The 18,424-nt window shown below is 40.8% G+C and overlaps 1 protein-coding gene across 7 annotated transcripts in view; it reads left to right on the forward strand.

Annotated features, from left to right (window-relative positions):
- IL31RA (interleukin 31 receptor A) overlaps window positions 1-18,424 on the forward strand; it is a 69,356-nt gene that overhangs the window by 41,467 nt on the left and 9,465 nt on the right. For all 7 annotated transcript variants that reach the window (XM_061618032.1, XM_061618014.1, XM_061618042.1 and 4 more), the window contains 5 exons: window positions 6,900-7,143; window positions 8,527-8,709; window positions 14,280-14,381; window positions 14,602-14,748; window positions 16,691-16,831. In XM_061618032.1, coding sequence (XP_061474016.1) covers window positions 6,900-7,143; window positions 8,527-8,709; window positions 14,280-14,381; window positions 14,602-14,748; window positions 16,691-16,831 — 817 coding nt within the window. The remainder of the gene's footprint in view (window positions 1-6,899; window positions 7,144-8,526; window positions 8,710-14,279; window positions 14,382-14,601; window positions 14,749-16,690; window positions 16,832-18,424) is intronic.

Consider the following 18,424-nt stretch of genomic DNA (forward strand, 5'->3'; position numbering starts at 1 on the left):
TTGGGTGTTTCACCCAACGGGTTTAAAGCACACAGGTTGCCAGTGGTTCCGCATATTTCTGAGAAACTAAACTGTTCTGGTAGTATGACTGATGGGGTGCCTATCTCGGATTCGATAAAAGAGTTCCAGTAAACAGGCAAATCTAATTCAGATACCGGAAGAAATCAGCCCCACAGTAACGGGATGGCTACTTATGCTCGCCCTTGATCTTGATACTATGAAGACATCTTTGCTCGAGAATAACCAGCTACTATCAGAGATTGTAAATATACTTAGAAACACGGAGGACAACCCCGCAGTTAGTCAGCCTTCGACTTCTGCTACCCCATATAGAAGCGGGTAGAGCAATCAATAAATCAGAGGTAACAAATGCACGTGGGAAAAAACGCAAACATAAGTACAATACAGCACAGAGAAATAAAGTAAAAAAATCTAGCAACATGAAAAATCACAAACATTCATATGGGAAAAAAATGAATTTCAAGAAGCTAGTTGCACTTCTGGACCAAACCTTAACACCAAACAAACATTCCAAATCAACCAAACCCATTACTTCACCTATTTGTAAAATAAGTGAAGAACAGAACTTCCTTACCAAGACAACTGAAGGATTGAACGCTTCACAAAATAAACAGCTCCACTCCCAAAATAAGGACCATCCACCAACCCCAGATACCTTTAATATCTCCTCTACTTTCCAGAACTGTGCTCAAGCATACTCTGATCAACCCCAAGATCCTTGGACCGACGTGCTTTTAAGGCACTCTTCACCATCTATACCTAGGAGGAATCAATGGAGTTTAGTTTTGGATCCGTTGCAGTTAGTTTTTGAAAACTTTCCGAAACCGCCAGGTTTACAACCCCAATGCGATTGAATTTTTTATTTCTGCAATCTCCTAAAACCAAGGATGACACTAGCTACCTCAGATATCTTGCAGATACAATATTTATATTTTAATGGACTTAAAGCCCGTGCTCTGGTTAAATTTTCCTCTAGATCTGTTGTCCAAATGCCAGAGCATTTCTAGCGAGTTTGGGAATAGCTACACTCAGATTCTTTGAAAATAGAGCGGTGGCAGAACCTTTGCTCCCCAGACATTTATATAAGCCTCAGGCTAGCCCTTTATTGTCATGTGAGCCGCTTATTGATTTCACTAATGAATTGCTTAGCCAGGAATTGCGCCCTAAGGTAACCGTGACCCAGATTTACAGACACAGGACTAATGCAACTGTTTTACCTCTGAGGAACTTTTACTTATTGATACATTCAGTTGTTTACCGGTGGCTAATCAAAATGAGATCTTACTCAGACTGGATTGTTTAAAAGCTCACTTAAGTGTCCTTATGAATCGAAGTGCAATACAATATCACACGGGAACGATAAAATCTGCCCCTATTATGGAGCCAATTATAAAAATCTTAAACACAACTCAATCTCCCAAGAACTGCGGATTTATAGGACCACAATTGGGCCCACCATCTTAAAGTGCCTGCCATCGGGAGATAGACAATAGGAACTCGGTGAAGGATCCACCCCTTTCTCCCCAAGAACGAAATTCATCGGAAATCTCACCTTGTTATGAACTCGCCAAATGTGCGAAAATCGACTCACCTGAGTTCTGGGGAAGAATACGATACTTGGATGCTGCTGAGATGGGGTCTCCGACACCCCTTCCTGTACTTAGAGTGACTCAATGCTCATTCCCTACACAGAAAATTCCCTCTAAGACTATTAAATCATCAACCTCAGCAGCTAAGCCTGCACAGTTTGCACCGTCATTACAACCTCTAAATGGATGTATTGTCTTTTCAGAATCTATCACTCAAATAAGCGACATATGACAGTTAACAATACTATCTTGGAATATAAATGGATGGGGTAACAAACGACAGGATGCCGATTTTCTAGATTACTTAAGCACTTTTAAGATCATATGTCTTCAGGAAACCTGGGCTACCTCTTTGGACAGTTTAACTCTGTCAGGATATCACTCCTTTTTTATCCCCGCGGTAAAGTATTCAATGAAGGGTCGACCTAGTGGGGGCCTTGCCACCTTTATTTTGAATACGTGCTTCCTGTCAGCCGATTACCTCCCAACATCCCTTCCTCAATCTATCCTGGCGCTCAGAATTAGAGGTTTATGGGCTGAGGCCCTTATTTGTATAAATGTTTACCTTCCTCCCACCTGTAATACTACTTCTGCTAATACTAACGTCTGGGATAAGTTAGAAGAAACTCTCACTCAATTTGAGACACAATTTCCGAATGATAGATTTCTATTAAGTGGAGATTTTAATGCCAGAATAGGCCATCTCTGGTCAGATAATACTGAATCTTCTAATTGGGAACCTTTACATCAGGATGGTAAGCAGTACAGGATTTTGCAAGACAAAAAGACAAACAAAAGGGGCCCTCTTTTGTTGGAATTAGCCCTAGTGCATTCACTCGAAATTTTAAACGGGACCATATTGGACTCCTCTCAGGGCTCCTTTACGTATTGGTCATCCTCTGGATTAAGTTTAATTGATTATATACTAGTTTCCCAAGCACTACTTTCGGATATTATTGATTTTCAGGTTAAACCCAGGATAGAGAGCGATCATTTCCCTCTCCAATTAAGATTTAAACTCTCCAAGAATAACACTCTTAATACCTCACCATTGAGACAAGCAGGGATAGAGAGAAAAGTCCATTGGTCGGGGAAGTTGAGAGATTCCCTGGCTATCCAGCTGGGGAGTAATACATGTCAATCACTTCGTCAAGGTATTTTAGATTATAACCTGGACCCTATTCTGGCCTTCGAAACAATTCTTTCCCTGCTCAGACCATGCCTGACCCAAAAGAGCTACGGTAGTTCTAGGATACACCCTCCACATTCTTGGTTTCACCAAGAATGCAGAATAGCAAAAAGAAAGATTAAGTCCTTCCTTCGTTCGATCCTTAAGCATCCATCTGAACAATCTAGATTATCTAGATCCATTTCAATCGGGTTTTAGGCCCGGTTTTGGCACTGAGACAGCCTTGGTCGCCCTGTACGATGACCTATGTCGGGAAAGAGACAGAGGGAGTGTAACTCTGTTGATTCTCCTTGATCTCTCAGCGGCTTTTGATACCATCGACCATGGTATCCTTCTGGAGAGGCTCGCGGAGTTGGGAGTTGGAGGTACTGCTTGGCAGTGGTTCCGCTCCTACTTGGCGGGTCGTCTCCAGAAGGTAGTGCTTGGGGAACATTGCTCGACACCGCGGGCTCTCCAATATGGGGTCCCGCAGGGGTCAGTTTTGTCCCCCCTGCTTTTTAATATCTACATGAAGCCGTTGGGAGAGGTCATCAGGAGTTTTGGAGTGCGTTGTCATCAGTATGCTGATGACACGCAGCTCTACTTCTCCTTTTCATCTTCTTCAGGTGAGGCTGTCGATTTGCTGAACCGTTGCCTGGCCTCGACAATGGACTGGATGAGAGTTAACAAACTGAAGCTCAATCCAGACAAGACTGAGATGCTGTTGGTGGACGGGTTCTCTGATCGGATGGTGGATATATACCCTGTCCTGGACGGGGTTACACTCCCCCTAAAGGACCGGGTTCGTAGTCTAGGAGTCTTTTTAGACTCTTCCCTCTCACTTGAGGCTCAAGTAGCCTCGGTGGTTAGGAATGCGTTTTACCAACTTCGGCTGGTAGCCCAGCTACGTCCCTATTTGAGTAAAGAGGACCTTACATCAGTGGTACATGCTCTGGTAACCTCACGTTTGGATTACTGTAATGCGCTTTACGTAGGGCTACCTTTGAAGACAGTTCGGAAGCTACAACTAGTGCAAAATGCGGCGGCCAGATTGCTGACAAGGACCAAGCGGTCCGAGCATATAACACCTGTTCTGGCCAGCTTGCACTGGTTGCCAATATGTTTCCGGGCTAGATTCAAAGTGTTGGTATTAACCTATAAAGCCTTATACGGGGCGGGACCACGATACCTTGCGGAACGCCTCTTCTGATATGAACCGGCCCGTGCACTACGTTCTGCTACGAAGGCCCTCCTCCGGGTTCCAACTCACAGGGAGGCCCGGAGGGTGATGACAAGATCTAGGGCCTTCTCAGTGGTGGCCCCCGAACTATGGAACAGTCTCCCTGAGGAAGTACGCCTGGCGCCGACTCTGCTTTCCTTCCGGCGCCAGGTCAAAACCTTCCTATTCTCTGAAGCATTTTAAGTTACATTGATCTAATTTTAATAATGTTTATTGTATTGTTGATTGTATTTTAATATTATTTTGTTATTCATTGTATTTTTATACTATTTTATGTTCACCGCCCAGAGAGCTATTGCTAGTTGGGCGGTATATAAATTTAATAAATAATAATAATAATAATAAATAATAATAATAATCTCACAGCCTTCTGAAACTAATGAAGGCTTCCTATAGAAATCTTTTAAGACAAAAAAAAGCTGATTTTGCAGAACTCTGGTGGCAGTGGCTAGCCAGTGCGGTTTCCGAAAGACAAGAGCGCCAATTTTGGAATATAGTTAACTCTGGGATGAATTTGTTTAAATCTCTAAACATGAAACGAATCTCGTCCGCAACTTGGTATACCCATTTTCATAGGCTCTATTCCTCAGTAATAGTCTCACAAGGTAATTTACTGGACTATGATATCTTAAATGTGCCAGTTTGGCCTCCAGTCACTGTTGATGAAGTGAGATCACTTATTCAATCCCTGAGAAATGATAAATCTCCGGGCGAAGATTTTCTCCCCCCTGAAATTTTTAAGCAATTCCCAGATTGGTGGGCCCCCCTTTTGGCCTGCCTATTTTCCAGAATTAATGACTCACGTATTGTACCTGAAGGGTGGAAATGTAACATCATCGCCCCAATATACAAAAAAAGTGACCCCTCTGACCCCTCTAACTACCGCCCAATAAGCTTACTAAATATAGCTTCTAAACTTTATAGCAAATATCTCCTCCAAAAGTTAGAACAATGGGTAGATACATATCAGCTTATCCACCCTGAACAGGTAGGTTTTAGAAAAGGCTGCTCTCCGATTGACCACTGCCTAACTCTTTCTTTTTTGGTAAAACAAAATATGATCGGCCCTACAAGACACCTGTATGTTGCATTTGTTCATCTGGCCGCAGCCTTTGACTCAGTGGATAGGAATGCTCTCTGGTCTAAATTATACAATCTGAATATAGACCGCCGTTTGTTACATCTTATGAGGGCTTTATACACTAACACAAATGCCCTGGTAAGAGTAAGCCAAAATGGAGAATTAACAAATCCGATAGCGGTAGAGAGGGGTGTCAAACAAGGCTGCCTTTTAGCTCCCTTGCTTTTCAATTTGTTTCTAAACAACATCATCTCTGACCTATCTGGTCCTCAATACTTTCCACCTTCTATAGGACATAAGAAGGTGTCTATCCTCTGTTATGCTGACAATAACTCGTTATTTCTAACGAGTTACTTCCAAGCTCTGGTATTTTAAAGTATTTTTTTAGGTAGAGTACTGGGACTCATTCTGTTCATAGGAATGTCATTTACTTATTCACATGATGTTGAAATCATCCCAGTTTGGCAATGTAAAATTCATGTCAGTGTGATAAATTGGATGTTGTTGCTTTGGATATTGGATTGAATGACTGAACTGAAATCTCTCATCAGTCATGAAACTCACTAGATGCTGTTAAGCTGAGAAACAGCAACCTGCCCTTGTGACCTGAGGGTAATGGAAATAAGAATGGAAAAACTAAGAACTTTGTAATTATTTGCTGACCTATCAATATTATTAAGTGAACAATGCTTGAAAGTACAGTGGGCCACTGCAGATGTAGATTATTATTTATTTATTGCATTTGTATACCACCCCATAACCGAAGCTCTCTGGGCGGATTACAACAATTAAAAACATTAAAAACAAATATACAAATTTAAAAACACATTTTTAAAAACAATTTAAAAACACATGCTAAAATCTTTTTATTATTATTATAACTCTGTAAAGCTTGTAAACACGCTGTCTTTACTGAAAACTGGACTTTTTTAATAGTCCTTTTAATATGAATTTTCTTTTCCAAGCAATGCAGTACTCATGCAGTACTCATGCTTTTATTGTTGTTTTTAGCAATGTTTTTATTGGTTTTTAACTCTATTATGTTCTTGTATGTTGTAATGCCGCCTTGATATACTTTTATGAAAAGTGTGACATAAATATTTTAATAAATAAATAAATAAATTTACATTTGTATCCCACCTTTCCTCCAAGGAGCTCAAGATGGCATACACACATGGTTCTCCCCCTCCCAATTTTATCCTAACAACAATCCTGTCAGGTAAGGCTGAGAGGCAGTGACTGGCCCAAGGTTACCCAGTGAGCTTCATGGCTGAGCAGGGATTTGAACCCTGGTCTTCCAGGTCTTAGGCTGACACTCTAACCACTACACCACACCGGCTCACATGCTGTAAACTTTCCTGCTGTTGGAAGCAAAAGAAGGAAATACATTTCAAGACCAGACTTAGCAGCATAATTCTATGCATGTCTACTCCGAATCCAGTGTGTATAGGATTGTAGATGTGATGGATATATTTACAAAAGTGGTTGGCAGGTCACTCAAAGCTTTCTAATCATTTTCTAATACCATGAAGTACATTTTTTTATGAACATGCAATATCTAATAACTCTGAAGATACCACAGGATAAATTGGATCCCAGCTGTGCCTTTTCTGTTTCTGTGGTTGTGGTGTGAGACTTGCATGTTAGTTTGGGTAGAATGTGATCCCATACAAATTTGCTCAAGAAGTCCCACTGTGTGCAGTAGGGCTTTCTCAGGTAAGTACACATACGAATGTAGTGTTAAGAGTCAAATTTTCAGTTGCTATGATGCACTATTTTGTTTTTTGTTTTTATTAACAGAAACGTAAAGAATTCCCATCTTCTGGGATAATAAATGGCTATAGAATAAAGTACCTTACAGAAAGCAATACTTCTTTTGAATATACAATAGACTCTGGTAACAAGACTGTCAGTAGTCTCAATCTGACAGGAGAAGCCTGTGAGATTAGTGTTGTTGCTTATAATGTCGCTGGAGATTCTCCTGAAGCCATTTTGAGAATTCAATCGATATATGAAGAAAGCAAGTTTATGCAGTCAAAACTGGGTGAGTTTATGCAGTCAAAACTTGGTTTTTCATGCGGTAATAGATCTCTAGGGTCTGGGGGTAAATGTATGTATTGCTTTCAAGTCGATTCTGACTTATGGCGACCCTATGATTTTCATGAGGCTGAGAGGCAGTGACTGGCCCAACGTCATCCAGTGGGCTTCATGGCTGTGTAGGGATTCGAACCCTGGTCTCCCAGGTCATAGTCCAACACCTTAATCATTCATCGTTATGTTTATAAATGTGCATCCCTTTTCAAATACTTTTAAAAAATAGTGACATGGCACCAGCTCTTACCCGTAAAAAAGGAAAATATAAAATACTTTGTTATAGAACATAACATCTTAGATCAAGGTTGGGAGCCTGTGACCCTGCCAGTACTGTTAAATTACAACTTCTGATGTCTCTGGCCATTGGCTGCACTGGCTAGGGCTGATGGGAGTTGGAGTCCAACAACATCTGGAGGGGACCATGTTCTCTACACTTGCCAAAAGCAATAAAACCATTTCTACAGTTGTAGAATTAATATTCCATAAAATAACTGGGTCACACTGGGGAAAGCCTTCTTAAACAGAAATATCTTCAATAGTTGCCTCAATACCAAGATTTATTTATTTATTTGTATTTATTTATTTATATCCTGCCCTTCCTCCTAGCAAGATGCTAGACACTGGTTTAATTTCAGTTGGTAACTGATTCCAGAAGGCTTACTACTAAATAATCACTGATCCTCATGCATGTGGAATTGGGAAATGGGGCATGGCAGATTACGAAGGAGGGCATTTCCCTGATAGGGATGACGCCTCCCACTAGAAGTGACAGGCAGGGTCCTAGAAAGTCTTCTGCCTCCTCTCCAGAAGGAAGAACTATCCTGCCCTCCAGAATGACTTTGTTGTGGTCTGGCTTATTATCTATGGAGAGCTACTTTTCCTGCCCTTTAGGGTGCATTTGTTTGGTCTGTGGCTGTTGTTCTGCATGTTTCCTTCTCCACATTGTCTGGTTGTTCTCACTGTTAGGTAAGTCTCTCAGCCTCTCTTTGCACCGAATCCCTGTCTTACTGCTGTGTAGTTTAACTGCTGGTTTATGGTGTGTTCAGTTTTGCATCCTATTCATATATATTGATAAGATATTAACTGTACTGAATTATTTCTTCTCAGATTGCCTTGTTTTCTATATGTGATCGTGTTAAAGGTTTTCTTAAGGAATTTTGTTTTAATATGTTATTACATATCTTTCTGCTTCTGTTTGCCCTTTGTTCTCAGTTGTAACTCATGTATTTAATTAATCGCAATTAATTTGTAACTCCTGTATTTAATTAATCAGTTGAATTGCTAACGTCTGTTTAAGCAACATTCCTGCTAATGTGAACAATTATTCTCTTAGAACATCCAAGGATTGTTAGTCTGAATGATTCTGCTTTAAAGGAACAATTGTTTTTGGAATGGAAAGCTTCAGATTTAGAAATAAATGAATACATTATAGAATGGTATGATGAGTTGGAGACAGATCCATACAAGAGGTCATGGCAAAATATAAGAAAGGCCACAAATTGGACATCTCCAAAAGGTAAGTTTTTATTGTAGCTTATTCCTGGTAAAGGTCTTGGTCACTGTCTTTTAAACCCAGTATGTTTATTTCTGTACCTTCACTCCCCCCTTTATGTTGAGAGAGTTTCCATTTGGGTATTATCCATGTCCTTTTGTATTTGTATGCTTTCACTATTAGCAGATAGTAAGCACAGAGGGATTCAGTGCTGTTTTTCACTGCTACAGTCCACCAGAGTAATCTATGCTGGAAATTGCTTAAACTATTTTAGGTTATTGGTTTTGAAAATTGGGATTATTTAGAGCATTATTTGTTTGGCTTCAAACAATGCATAATATCAGTTAGGGAAATACTCATTGCCACAAGTTGGAGGTGTAGTTTTATCTATTTGTTTATTTCTAGTATTTATACGCCATCATCTAGTAATGCTTTGTTTTACTGTAAACTCCTCCAAACAATCCAATTCCATATATATTGGCATAAAAAATTCTGGTTCTCAACAGTACCAGGAGTCTTTTTTTTTTAAAGGAGGTCTACAAATAACAATTATAAAAAGGGAAGAGAATCCAGTCCCCCTGCCCTCATCCTTTTGTCTCCTGCCACCCAGGCTTCTGTACCCTTGTGATTCTCTTTCCCAACCTCTATTCTTCGACAGTCCCTATCGCACATGCATGGAATTAAATGCATCCATTTCACTGTGCAGGAGGTGGCTTGAACTTTGTTGTTGTTATGTGTCTTCAAGTCAATTACGACTTATGGTGACCCTATGAATCAGCGACCTCCAAGAGCATCTGTCAAACCAAATTTCATCAAACCAAAAAGAGCATCTGTCATGAACCACCCTGTTCAGATCTTGTAAGTTCAGGTCTGTGGCTTCCTTGATGGAATTAAACCATCTCTTGTTTGGCCTTCCTCTTTTTCTACTCCCTGCTGTTTTTCCCAGCATTATTGTCTTTTCTAGTGAATCATGTCTTCTCATGATGTGTCCAAAGTATGATAACCTCAGTTTCATCATTTTAGCTTCTAGTGACAGTTCTGGTTTCATTTGTTCTAACACCCAATTATTTGTCTTTTTCGCAGTCCATGGTATGCGCAAAGCTCTCCTCCAACACCACATTTCAAATGAGTTGATTTTTCTCTTATCTGCCTTTTTCACTGTCCAACTTTCACATCCATACATAGAGATCGGGAATACCATGGTCTGAATGATCCTGCCTTTGGTGTTCAGTGATACATCTTTGCATTTGAGGACCTTTTCTAGTTCTCTCACAGCTGCCTTACCCAGTCCAAGCCTTCTTCTGATTTCTTGACTATTGTCTCCATTTTGGTTAATGACTGTGCTGAGGTATTGATAATCCTTGAGAAGTTCAATGTCCTCATTGTCAACTGTAAAGTTACATAAATCTTCTGTTGTCATTACTTTAGTCTTCTTGACGTTCAGCTGTAGTCCTGCTTTTGTGCTTTCCTCTTTAACTTTCATCAGCATTCGTTTCAAATTATTACTGGTTTCTGCTAAGAGTATGGTATCGTCTGCATATCTTAAATTATTGATGTTTCTCCCTCCAATTTTCACACCTCCTTCATCTTGGTCCAATCCCGCTTTCCGTATGATATGTTTTGCATACAGATTAAATAAATAGGGTGATAAAATACACCCGTCTCACACCCTTTCCGATGGGGAACCAATCGGTTTCTCCATATTCTGTCCTGACAGTAGCCTCTTGTCCAGAGTATAGGTTGCGCATCAGGACAATCAGATGCTGTGGCACCCCCATTTCTTTTAAAGCATTCCATAGTTTTTCATGATCTACACAGTCAAAGGCTTTGCTATTGTCTATAAAGCACAGGGTGATTTTCTTCTGAAATTCCTTGCTCCGTTCCATTCTTCAACGTATGTTTGCAATATCATCTCTGGTGTCTCTTCCCTTTCTAAATCCAGCTTGGACATCTGGCATTTCTCGCTCCATATATGGTCAGAGCCTTTGTTGTAGAATCTTGAGCATTACTTTACTTGTATGGGATATTAAGGCAATAGTTTGATAATTACTGCATTCTCTGGGATCCCCTTTCTTTGGAATTGGGATGTATATGGAACGCTTCCAGTCTGTGGGCCATTGTTTAGTTTTCCATATTTCTTGACACATTTTTGTCAAAATTTGGACAGATTCAGTCTCAGTAGCTTGTAGCAACTCTATTGGTATGCCGTCTATTCCTGGTGATTTGTTTCTTCCAAGAATTTTAAGAGCAGCTTTCACCTTACATTCTAAAATTTCTAGTTCTTCATCATACGGTTCCCCCGTGAACGAATCTGCCATCCTTGCATTTCTTTAATGTAATTCTTCAGTGTATTGATTCCATCTTCCTTTTATTTCATCTCGGTCAGTCAGTGTGTTCCCCTGTTGATTATTCAACATCCCTACTCTTGGTTTATATTTCCCTTTAATTTCTCTAATCTTTTGGAATAGGGCTCTTGTTCTTCCCAGTTTGTTGTCCTTTTCTATTTCTATACAATAACTATTGTAATAGTTTTCTTTGTCCCTACGTATTAGTCGTTGTATAGTTGCATTTAGGGTTCTGACTGTGTTTTTTTTTGCTTTTACTTTCCTTCTCTCTTTAACCATTTTAAGAGTTTCTTCAGTCATCCATTGAGGTCTTTCTCTCTTTTTAAGAGATATTGTCTTTTTGCATTCTTCCCTGATAACGTCTCTGACTTCAGTCCATAGTTCTTCTGGTTCTCTGTCAACTAAGTTTAAAGCCTCAAACCTGTTCCTTATTTGATCATTATATTCTTCTGGGATGTTATTTAAATTGTATTTTCGCATTATGAGTGCTTTGTTGTTGTTCTTTAGCTTTACTCTGATTTTCGATACGATCAGTTCATGATCTGTACCGCAGTCTGCTCCTGGTCTTGTTTTTGCAGAAAGTATGGAACTTCTCCATCTTCCGTTTCCAATTATATAATCAATTTGATTCCTATATTGACCATCTGGTGATTTCCATGTGTACAGTCGTCTTTTTGGTTGCTCAAAAAATGTGTTGGCAAGAAACAAATCATTGGCTTCACAGAATTCAATAAGTCTTTCTCCCGCTTCATTTCTGTCACCTAAGCCCCATTTCCCCACAATTCCTAGTTCTTCTCTGTTCCCTACTTTTGCATTCCAGTCCCCCATTATTATCATCATATTTTGTTTTGGTGTGTGATCAATTTCCTCCTGTACTTCTGCGTAAAATCTCTCCAATTCTTCTTTTTCTGCGTTTGATGTTGGAGCGTAGACTTGGATGATGGTTATGTTAATAGGTTTCCCGTTTAATCTCATTGATATCATTCACTCAGACCTTATGTTGTAGCTCCTAATTGCTTTTGCTACATCACTTCTCACTATTAAAGCAACCCCGTTTCTTCTTGATTTCTCATTTCCTGCATAATATATTTTGTAGTTGCCTGATTGAAAAGGTCCCATTCCAGTCCATTTTAATTCACTCACGCCAAGTATTGTCATGTTGGTATACGCTCCATTTCTTGCTTGACAATTTCTAACTTTCCCTGGTTCATGCTTCTCACATTCCATGTTCCTGTTGTACAACTCCAGACTCTCCTTTCGCATCTGTGTGCATCAGCCTCTGGGCTTCCTTTTGGCTTTGACCCAGCTGCGTCATTAGTCACAGTGCTACTCGGACTTGTCCTTTGTTCTTCCCCAGTAGCTCGGTGAGTGCCTTCTGACCTGGGGGTCTCATCTTCCAGCACTATCTCGTGTTGCATTTTGGATACTCTGTTCATAGGGATTGCGTGGTAAGAGATATTCAGAGGTGGTTTACCATTGCCTTCCTCTGAGTCTGAATGCATTTTAGTGTGGTGTCTCAGCTTTGACCATTCCGCCTTGGGTGCCCCTGCTCGGAGTCTAGCCTCTTGGTCTAGACTCCTGACGGCATTGCTCTCAGCTTCTTCAGCACTCTCAAACCCCCTCACCACGTTAAGGTGTGCATCCTAAAGGGGGAGCTTGAACTGTTCCCTACAATTACATAGGTAGACCTTTGCACTTAGAAACTGCACACAGCATTCTTTCAGGTATTTGGTTGTTTTTAATGCTCTGCTGCTTTAAATTGTGTTAAGCTGCTTTAGTTTAATTGTTGCTTTTTGCTCATTCTGTAAGATTATTCTACTTTAGAACACTTTAACCTTGTTTATATTGTGTGTTTATGAGATTTTTTAAAATTGCCTGTTTCATTTGTTGCATACTGCTTTGAGTACTGAAGCGACTGAAAAGCAGAATATAAACAAAATAAATAATGTTCCCAGTCCAGTTTAGGATGCACCAACTCAGTATTGGAAATTTATTTATTTATTTAGACAATTTCTATACCACTTAATATATAAAAAGATCTCTGAGCAGAAATTGCATGTGCAGCCTGCATCAAACTGCATAGTTGGACCCATTCCACATGAGATGTATATGCAGAAACCAGGTTTTGCATGTCTGTCATCACCCCAGCAGGATTGGCATGTCTGGGTTCAGGCCTGGTTATGGGACTGAATCGGCCTTGGTCGCCCTGATGGATGATCTTTATCAAGAGAAGGACAGGGGGAGTGCAACCCTGTTATTCTTACTTGATCTCTTGGCGGCTTTTGATACCATTAACCATGGTATCCTTCTGGGCCGACCTGGTGACATGGGAATTGGAGGTACTGTTTCACAGTGGTTCCAATCCTATCTTCAGGGTCATTTTCAGAGAACAGCATCGGGTGATTGTCTCTCAGCCCCCTGGCAGTTGTGCTGTGAGGTACCATCTTGTCCCCTATGCTGTTTAGCATCTGTATGAAGGCCTTGGGAGAGGTCATCAGGAGATTTGGGGCAAGGTATCAGCAGTACACTGATGACACCCAGCTCTGTTTCTCTGTAACATCTGAATCGGGAGAGGCAGTGCAAACCCTGGACCGCTGCCTGGACTCAGTGGTGGGCTGGATGAGGGCCAATAACCTGAGTCTAAATCCTAGCAAGACCGAGATGCTTGTCTCTGTGTACATGTTACTGTTTGTCTCTGTGTAAGATGCAATATGGAAGCAATGGGTAGTATCTTTGGGAGTGCTTATGTAATGCTGCGGGACAGAAAGAGAATTGCACTGGAGATCCACCTAGATGATTATGATGATTACTTTATTTATGCGTCTTGTAACATTTGTAGGTCTCAAAGGGACTCTTGTAGGAGCAAACAAATGAACATGAAAAACGTACAATAATAATAACGTGACAATAATAACTAAAAGTGCAAAGCCCATGACCACAGAGGGAAAGGCTGTGTGCACATGTTAAGCTAGATTGGACAAGGTTTATAGCAGCAAGTGGTGCCTTAGATTTTTCCTGCATACAGGTTGGAACTTGTAAGTTTCCTAGTCTATACTGCTGTTCAAGATGGTGGAGAAAAGATGTCACAAAGGAAACTCCTAAGAGTTTAAAGCCCTGATTCTGGCATTTTGCTTTTCTGCATTTTTTTTTCGCTGCTGTATGAGTGTATAACATATATAGCATGTTATTAAAAGTCTTGCTGCAAATCTTGAAAGAATTGTGATATTCTGTGCCTCTGTTTTCTTTCAGGAGCCTTCAAAAACTTTACATGTTATAAAATTTCAGTGTATCCCTTGCATAAAGGTGAAATAGAAGCCCCGAGTTCCATCAGAACTTACTTTCATGAAGGAAGTATGTATAAATGACTGGCTTGACTTTGGATTTGGTGGTTCTTCTGCCTTGGGTTCTCCCTCTCCACTCCCTGTAGTATTGCTCTCTTAAATATGTGAAATTGTACTTATTTAGAAACTGTTTTTCTACCATTGCTATGCATTTAGCCACACTGAACGTCATTCAGAACATCACTCCCATTATTCTAGTTTTATTGGCTCTATTTCTATACTTGATTTAGGCCCATTGCAAGGTCCTGCTGCTGATATAGAAAATGTTGATAAAAATGAAGCTACCATAAAGTGGAAGGAAATTGCAAAAGCAGACAGACGGGGTGATATTATTAACTACACTGTATTTTACAAAGCTGAAGGTGGAAAAGAATTGGGTATGTATACACGTATAAAGAAGAAAATTAGAAGGCTGTCATAATACCATTTGTTAGTCATTATTGACTCTAGCGCTATGCTTCGTTAGTCTGAGTTGGCCTCAGGTAGGCCCATGCCTGGCCCTTCCAAATATATCATGCAGGTGAGGGTGCATGCCCACCCTGCCACTCTGGGGTTTTGTCAGTACTCGGAGCATGAACCAAGTGCTCAATCCTTTTCTTGTCTTTATGGCTCTTTATTTCCTTAGGGCATCTCCCATTTCTTTTGGTTTATCTTTTCCTAAACCTGGTGCCAAAGTCAGTTTTGCCAACAGGTTTGTCATTACACTTGAGGAAATCCAATAGTTTGTTTTTCTGGCTTGCTGTGTCACAATTTAAGAACCTTTGCTGAATAACGTTTGGCCCCAAATGTGTTGCACTAATGTCAGCGTATAGCTCTTGAGATCATGTGCTGTACCGATCAGGTATTGTGTGTGTGTAAGTTATGTTTCATTATACTTTCAAGATTACAGTCTTCCTACAAAGAAAGCAACACATAGAAATTAGCCTCTCTTTTTACAATAATTGGTGGAAAAACCTGCTGCGGATCAGCTGGGAGGAAGCAGTCTGAAAAACTATTAAAACACCCCATTATTTATGGCTGGTGGCCTAGAAGGAAGACATGGGATTACAGAAGAACCATGGTTCCCCATGGAGACCATCAATGGAGACAAAGTGTGTGAAGCCAGAGACAGAAGTAGTAGGCTTTCCCCACATCTCAGTGCTGTTCCTGTCTAGTAGCTGTTGGGGTGGTGGTGGAGGGTAGGGAAGTAAAGGTGCACATTCATGGACACTGTTGAGCTGTGGCTTTAACCTGCCGCTGGTGACCCTGTCAACTTTGAGATGGGTTCCTTCTCCCCCAACAGTCTTGCCCACTGCAGCCTGTTTGGTACTTCATGGTGACCACTGAGAAGTGGGCATGCTTCCATCAAAATAAATAAATAAATAAGGCAGTGGGTTTTATACCTAGAAAGGCTCCCCGAGTTTGGAAAACAAAACAATGACAATAAAACACAAATAGCCTGTCAGGGGCCCTTGAGCTTCTCGACTGTGTATGGGGAATCTATGGGCTTCTAGACGTTGCTGGACTCCAACTCCCTTCAGTCCCAGCCAGCATGGTTGGGAATGGTGGGAGCTAGAGTCCAGCAGCATCTGGAGGGCCATAGGTCCCCCATCTCTAGGTCCCATTGGGGGTGGTTGAGCCTAGAAGGAAGGGGATTAAGAAATCAGAAGTCTGGAAGACTGTGAATCTGTCAGTTAATTTTGTGGGTTGAATACAGAATGTTGGGGTTGAAATAAAGGATAATGGAAGAAGAGAAAAGAGAATTGGTCTGCTCAAACCTATGATGCTTCAGGAGGGAATTAGGGTAAAAGAGATGTGTGACATGAGGTTAAAAATCTCACCTTGCGTTATAAAGGGATTGTTCAGATGGGCAGGAAAGGGAAACAGACACTTTTATTCCCTTTTCTACTCTCCCTGACTATGTTCCCCTAACCCACGGGCTATATGGCAATAAAATGCTCAGGCTTGGGGCTGCCACCCCTATAGCCCTATAAAGCACAGTGTGGGAAGGGAAAGTGTTCTTGATTACTTCCCAATTGCTGAAACTCCTCCCCTCCCCACCACCTGAAGAGCACTGCACCGCTGTTTCAGCCTGTCTGGAGTACTCCTCTTAGGGGGCATGGACACACTGAAGATTTTGTTGCAGATTCCACTTTATATAATTTTCAACTTTGTCACATGCATCACTGCTATCATGTTGTTGAGCAGCAACATCTCAGGAGTCCTTGATGTCTGTTTCCTTTTGTATAGCACTTGTGGTTCCTGCAGGCATTTGAAGGAATTATGTTTAGTCTATACTGAGCTAGATTAACATTTAACCCTTAATTTGTGTTTTATTAGGAGAAACTGTGCATGTTGGTGTTCTACAGCACCGACTAAAGTTCTTGCAAGCTGATACCAAGTATACAGCTTATGTTATGGCAAGCACCATTGCTGGAGGAACCAAAGGAACAGAGGTCACTTTCGTCACCCTTAAACTTAGTAAGTTACTCAGTGCAGATAGCTTTTCTATTCATGGATCACTTTTTAATGTGTGTTGAATTTGAGCATCAGACAAAGTAATCCAGTTCTCCTACACTGTTTATAGCACAAAGTGAAGTCCAGGAAACATCAGTTCTGTGGACTGAAAAAATGTGTAGGTGGTATAATAAAAAAAAGCTGTATTTCCAAAGAGTTAACTGAGAATTGTATATAACCTTACTTTTTTACATTATAAGAATATTTGTACAGGCCATTCTTCTAATGCTGAGATTATCTCCTTGAAGGACATAGGAACCTGCCTTATACAGAGTCTGAGCATTGGTCTGTCTATCTCTGCATCATCTACACTGACTGGCAGGGGCTCTCCAGAGTTTCAGGCAGGAATCTCTTCCAGCCATACCTGGAGATGCCGGGGAGTGAACCTGGGGCCTTCTGCATGCAAAGCAGACACTTTACCATTGACCTATGGTGCTTCCCCTAAGTATACATGCCCTGATGAGTTCCTCCTGGCTTAGCAGTGTTAAATCTGGATGCAACTGTATGGGTAGAGCACTGTATTGAAAGCTCTTCTGGGAGGATGTGCAGTACCATGATGGAAAACTGCTGCATGCTTACAGCCTCCTATGCAATGTGGCACCCGTGGAGTTGCATTCTGCGGCAGCCATTTGTGCCACCCAATGTATACATCAGAAGTGCAATAAGATGCAGCACAAGTTCTTAGATGGAATTTGAATTGGCATTTACCAAATATATGTGCTTTCTTTTACTGCTTACTGGGGACCTCCCTACAGGACTATATGGTTTTTTCTTTAAAGTGCTAAAATCTAGTGTCAGTAGTTATGTATTAAAAGTGGGACTTGTAACAAAATGTGTGGAGTGTTCCTACTCAGGTTTTCAGTCTACTAGCCATGGCATCTTGCAGGCTCAATTTCCACTTCTCCGCTCACCTGTTTTTTGTCCCCCCTCCCTGCAATGTTCAGGCAGCAATCCATAGCCACTAAGTATGCTCAGTCCTCACTGGGCTGTTTTAAAGCTCCCCTCCCTTCCCCCCAAGGTTAGGTCTTTCCCCCCCATAAGTCTTCTAATATTTCTGTACACCTTGAGGTCTTCCTGAGCCTCCATCCTAAAATCTTTTTTGTGTGTAGATGCTGATGCTTTGCATATATAAGCAATGGCACACATCACTGAACATCAGAAATGGATGGAGTGATCAGGGAAAATCCATTTCTACTGTCATCTTTATCTAAAATTGTTTCTAAGCACACCATTTCATAAGGCTGTATTTGCTTATTAAAAATGAGATTACTTGAAATGGTTTAGGATAGTGTAGTAACTCAGGATGTGGTACCTAGTGTGGTCTTTGTGGCAGTAATGGGTATTAATACTTTCAGTATGAAACTGATTTAAAAAAACATGTCCTGGAATGTTAGAAATCAAATGAGGTAGGCAGCCCTTTGTAGCATAGTATAAAGGGATAAAAAAAATCAAATATCACACACTGAAATGGCTGCCAAATCTTGCATTTCTGTTCCTGTCTGTTTTAGGAACAAGAGGTTTTCAGTACAGAAATAAATCTACTTAGAATATTTTTCC

The sequence above is a fragment of the Rhineura floridana genome, chromosome 1 (genome assembly GCF_030035675.1).
Source record: "Rhineura floridana isolate rRhiFlo1 chromosome 1, rRhiFlo1.hap2, whole genome shotgun sequence".
Lineage (NCBI taxonomy): Eukaryota > Metazoa > Chordata > Lepidosauria > Squamata > Rhineuridae > Rhineura > Rhineura floridana.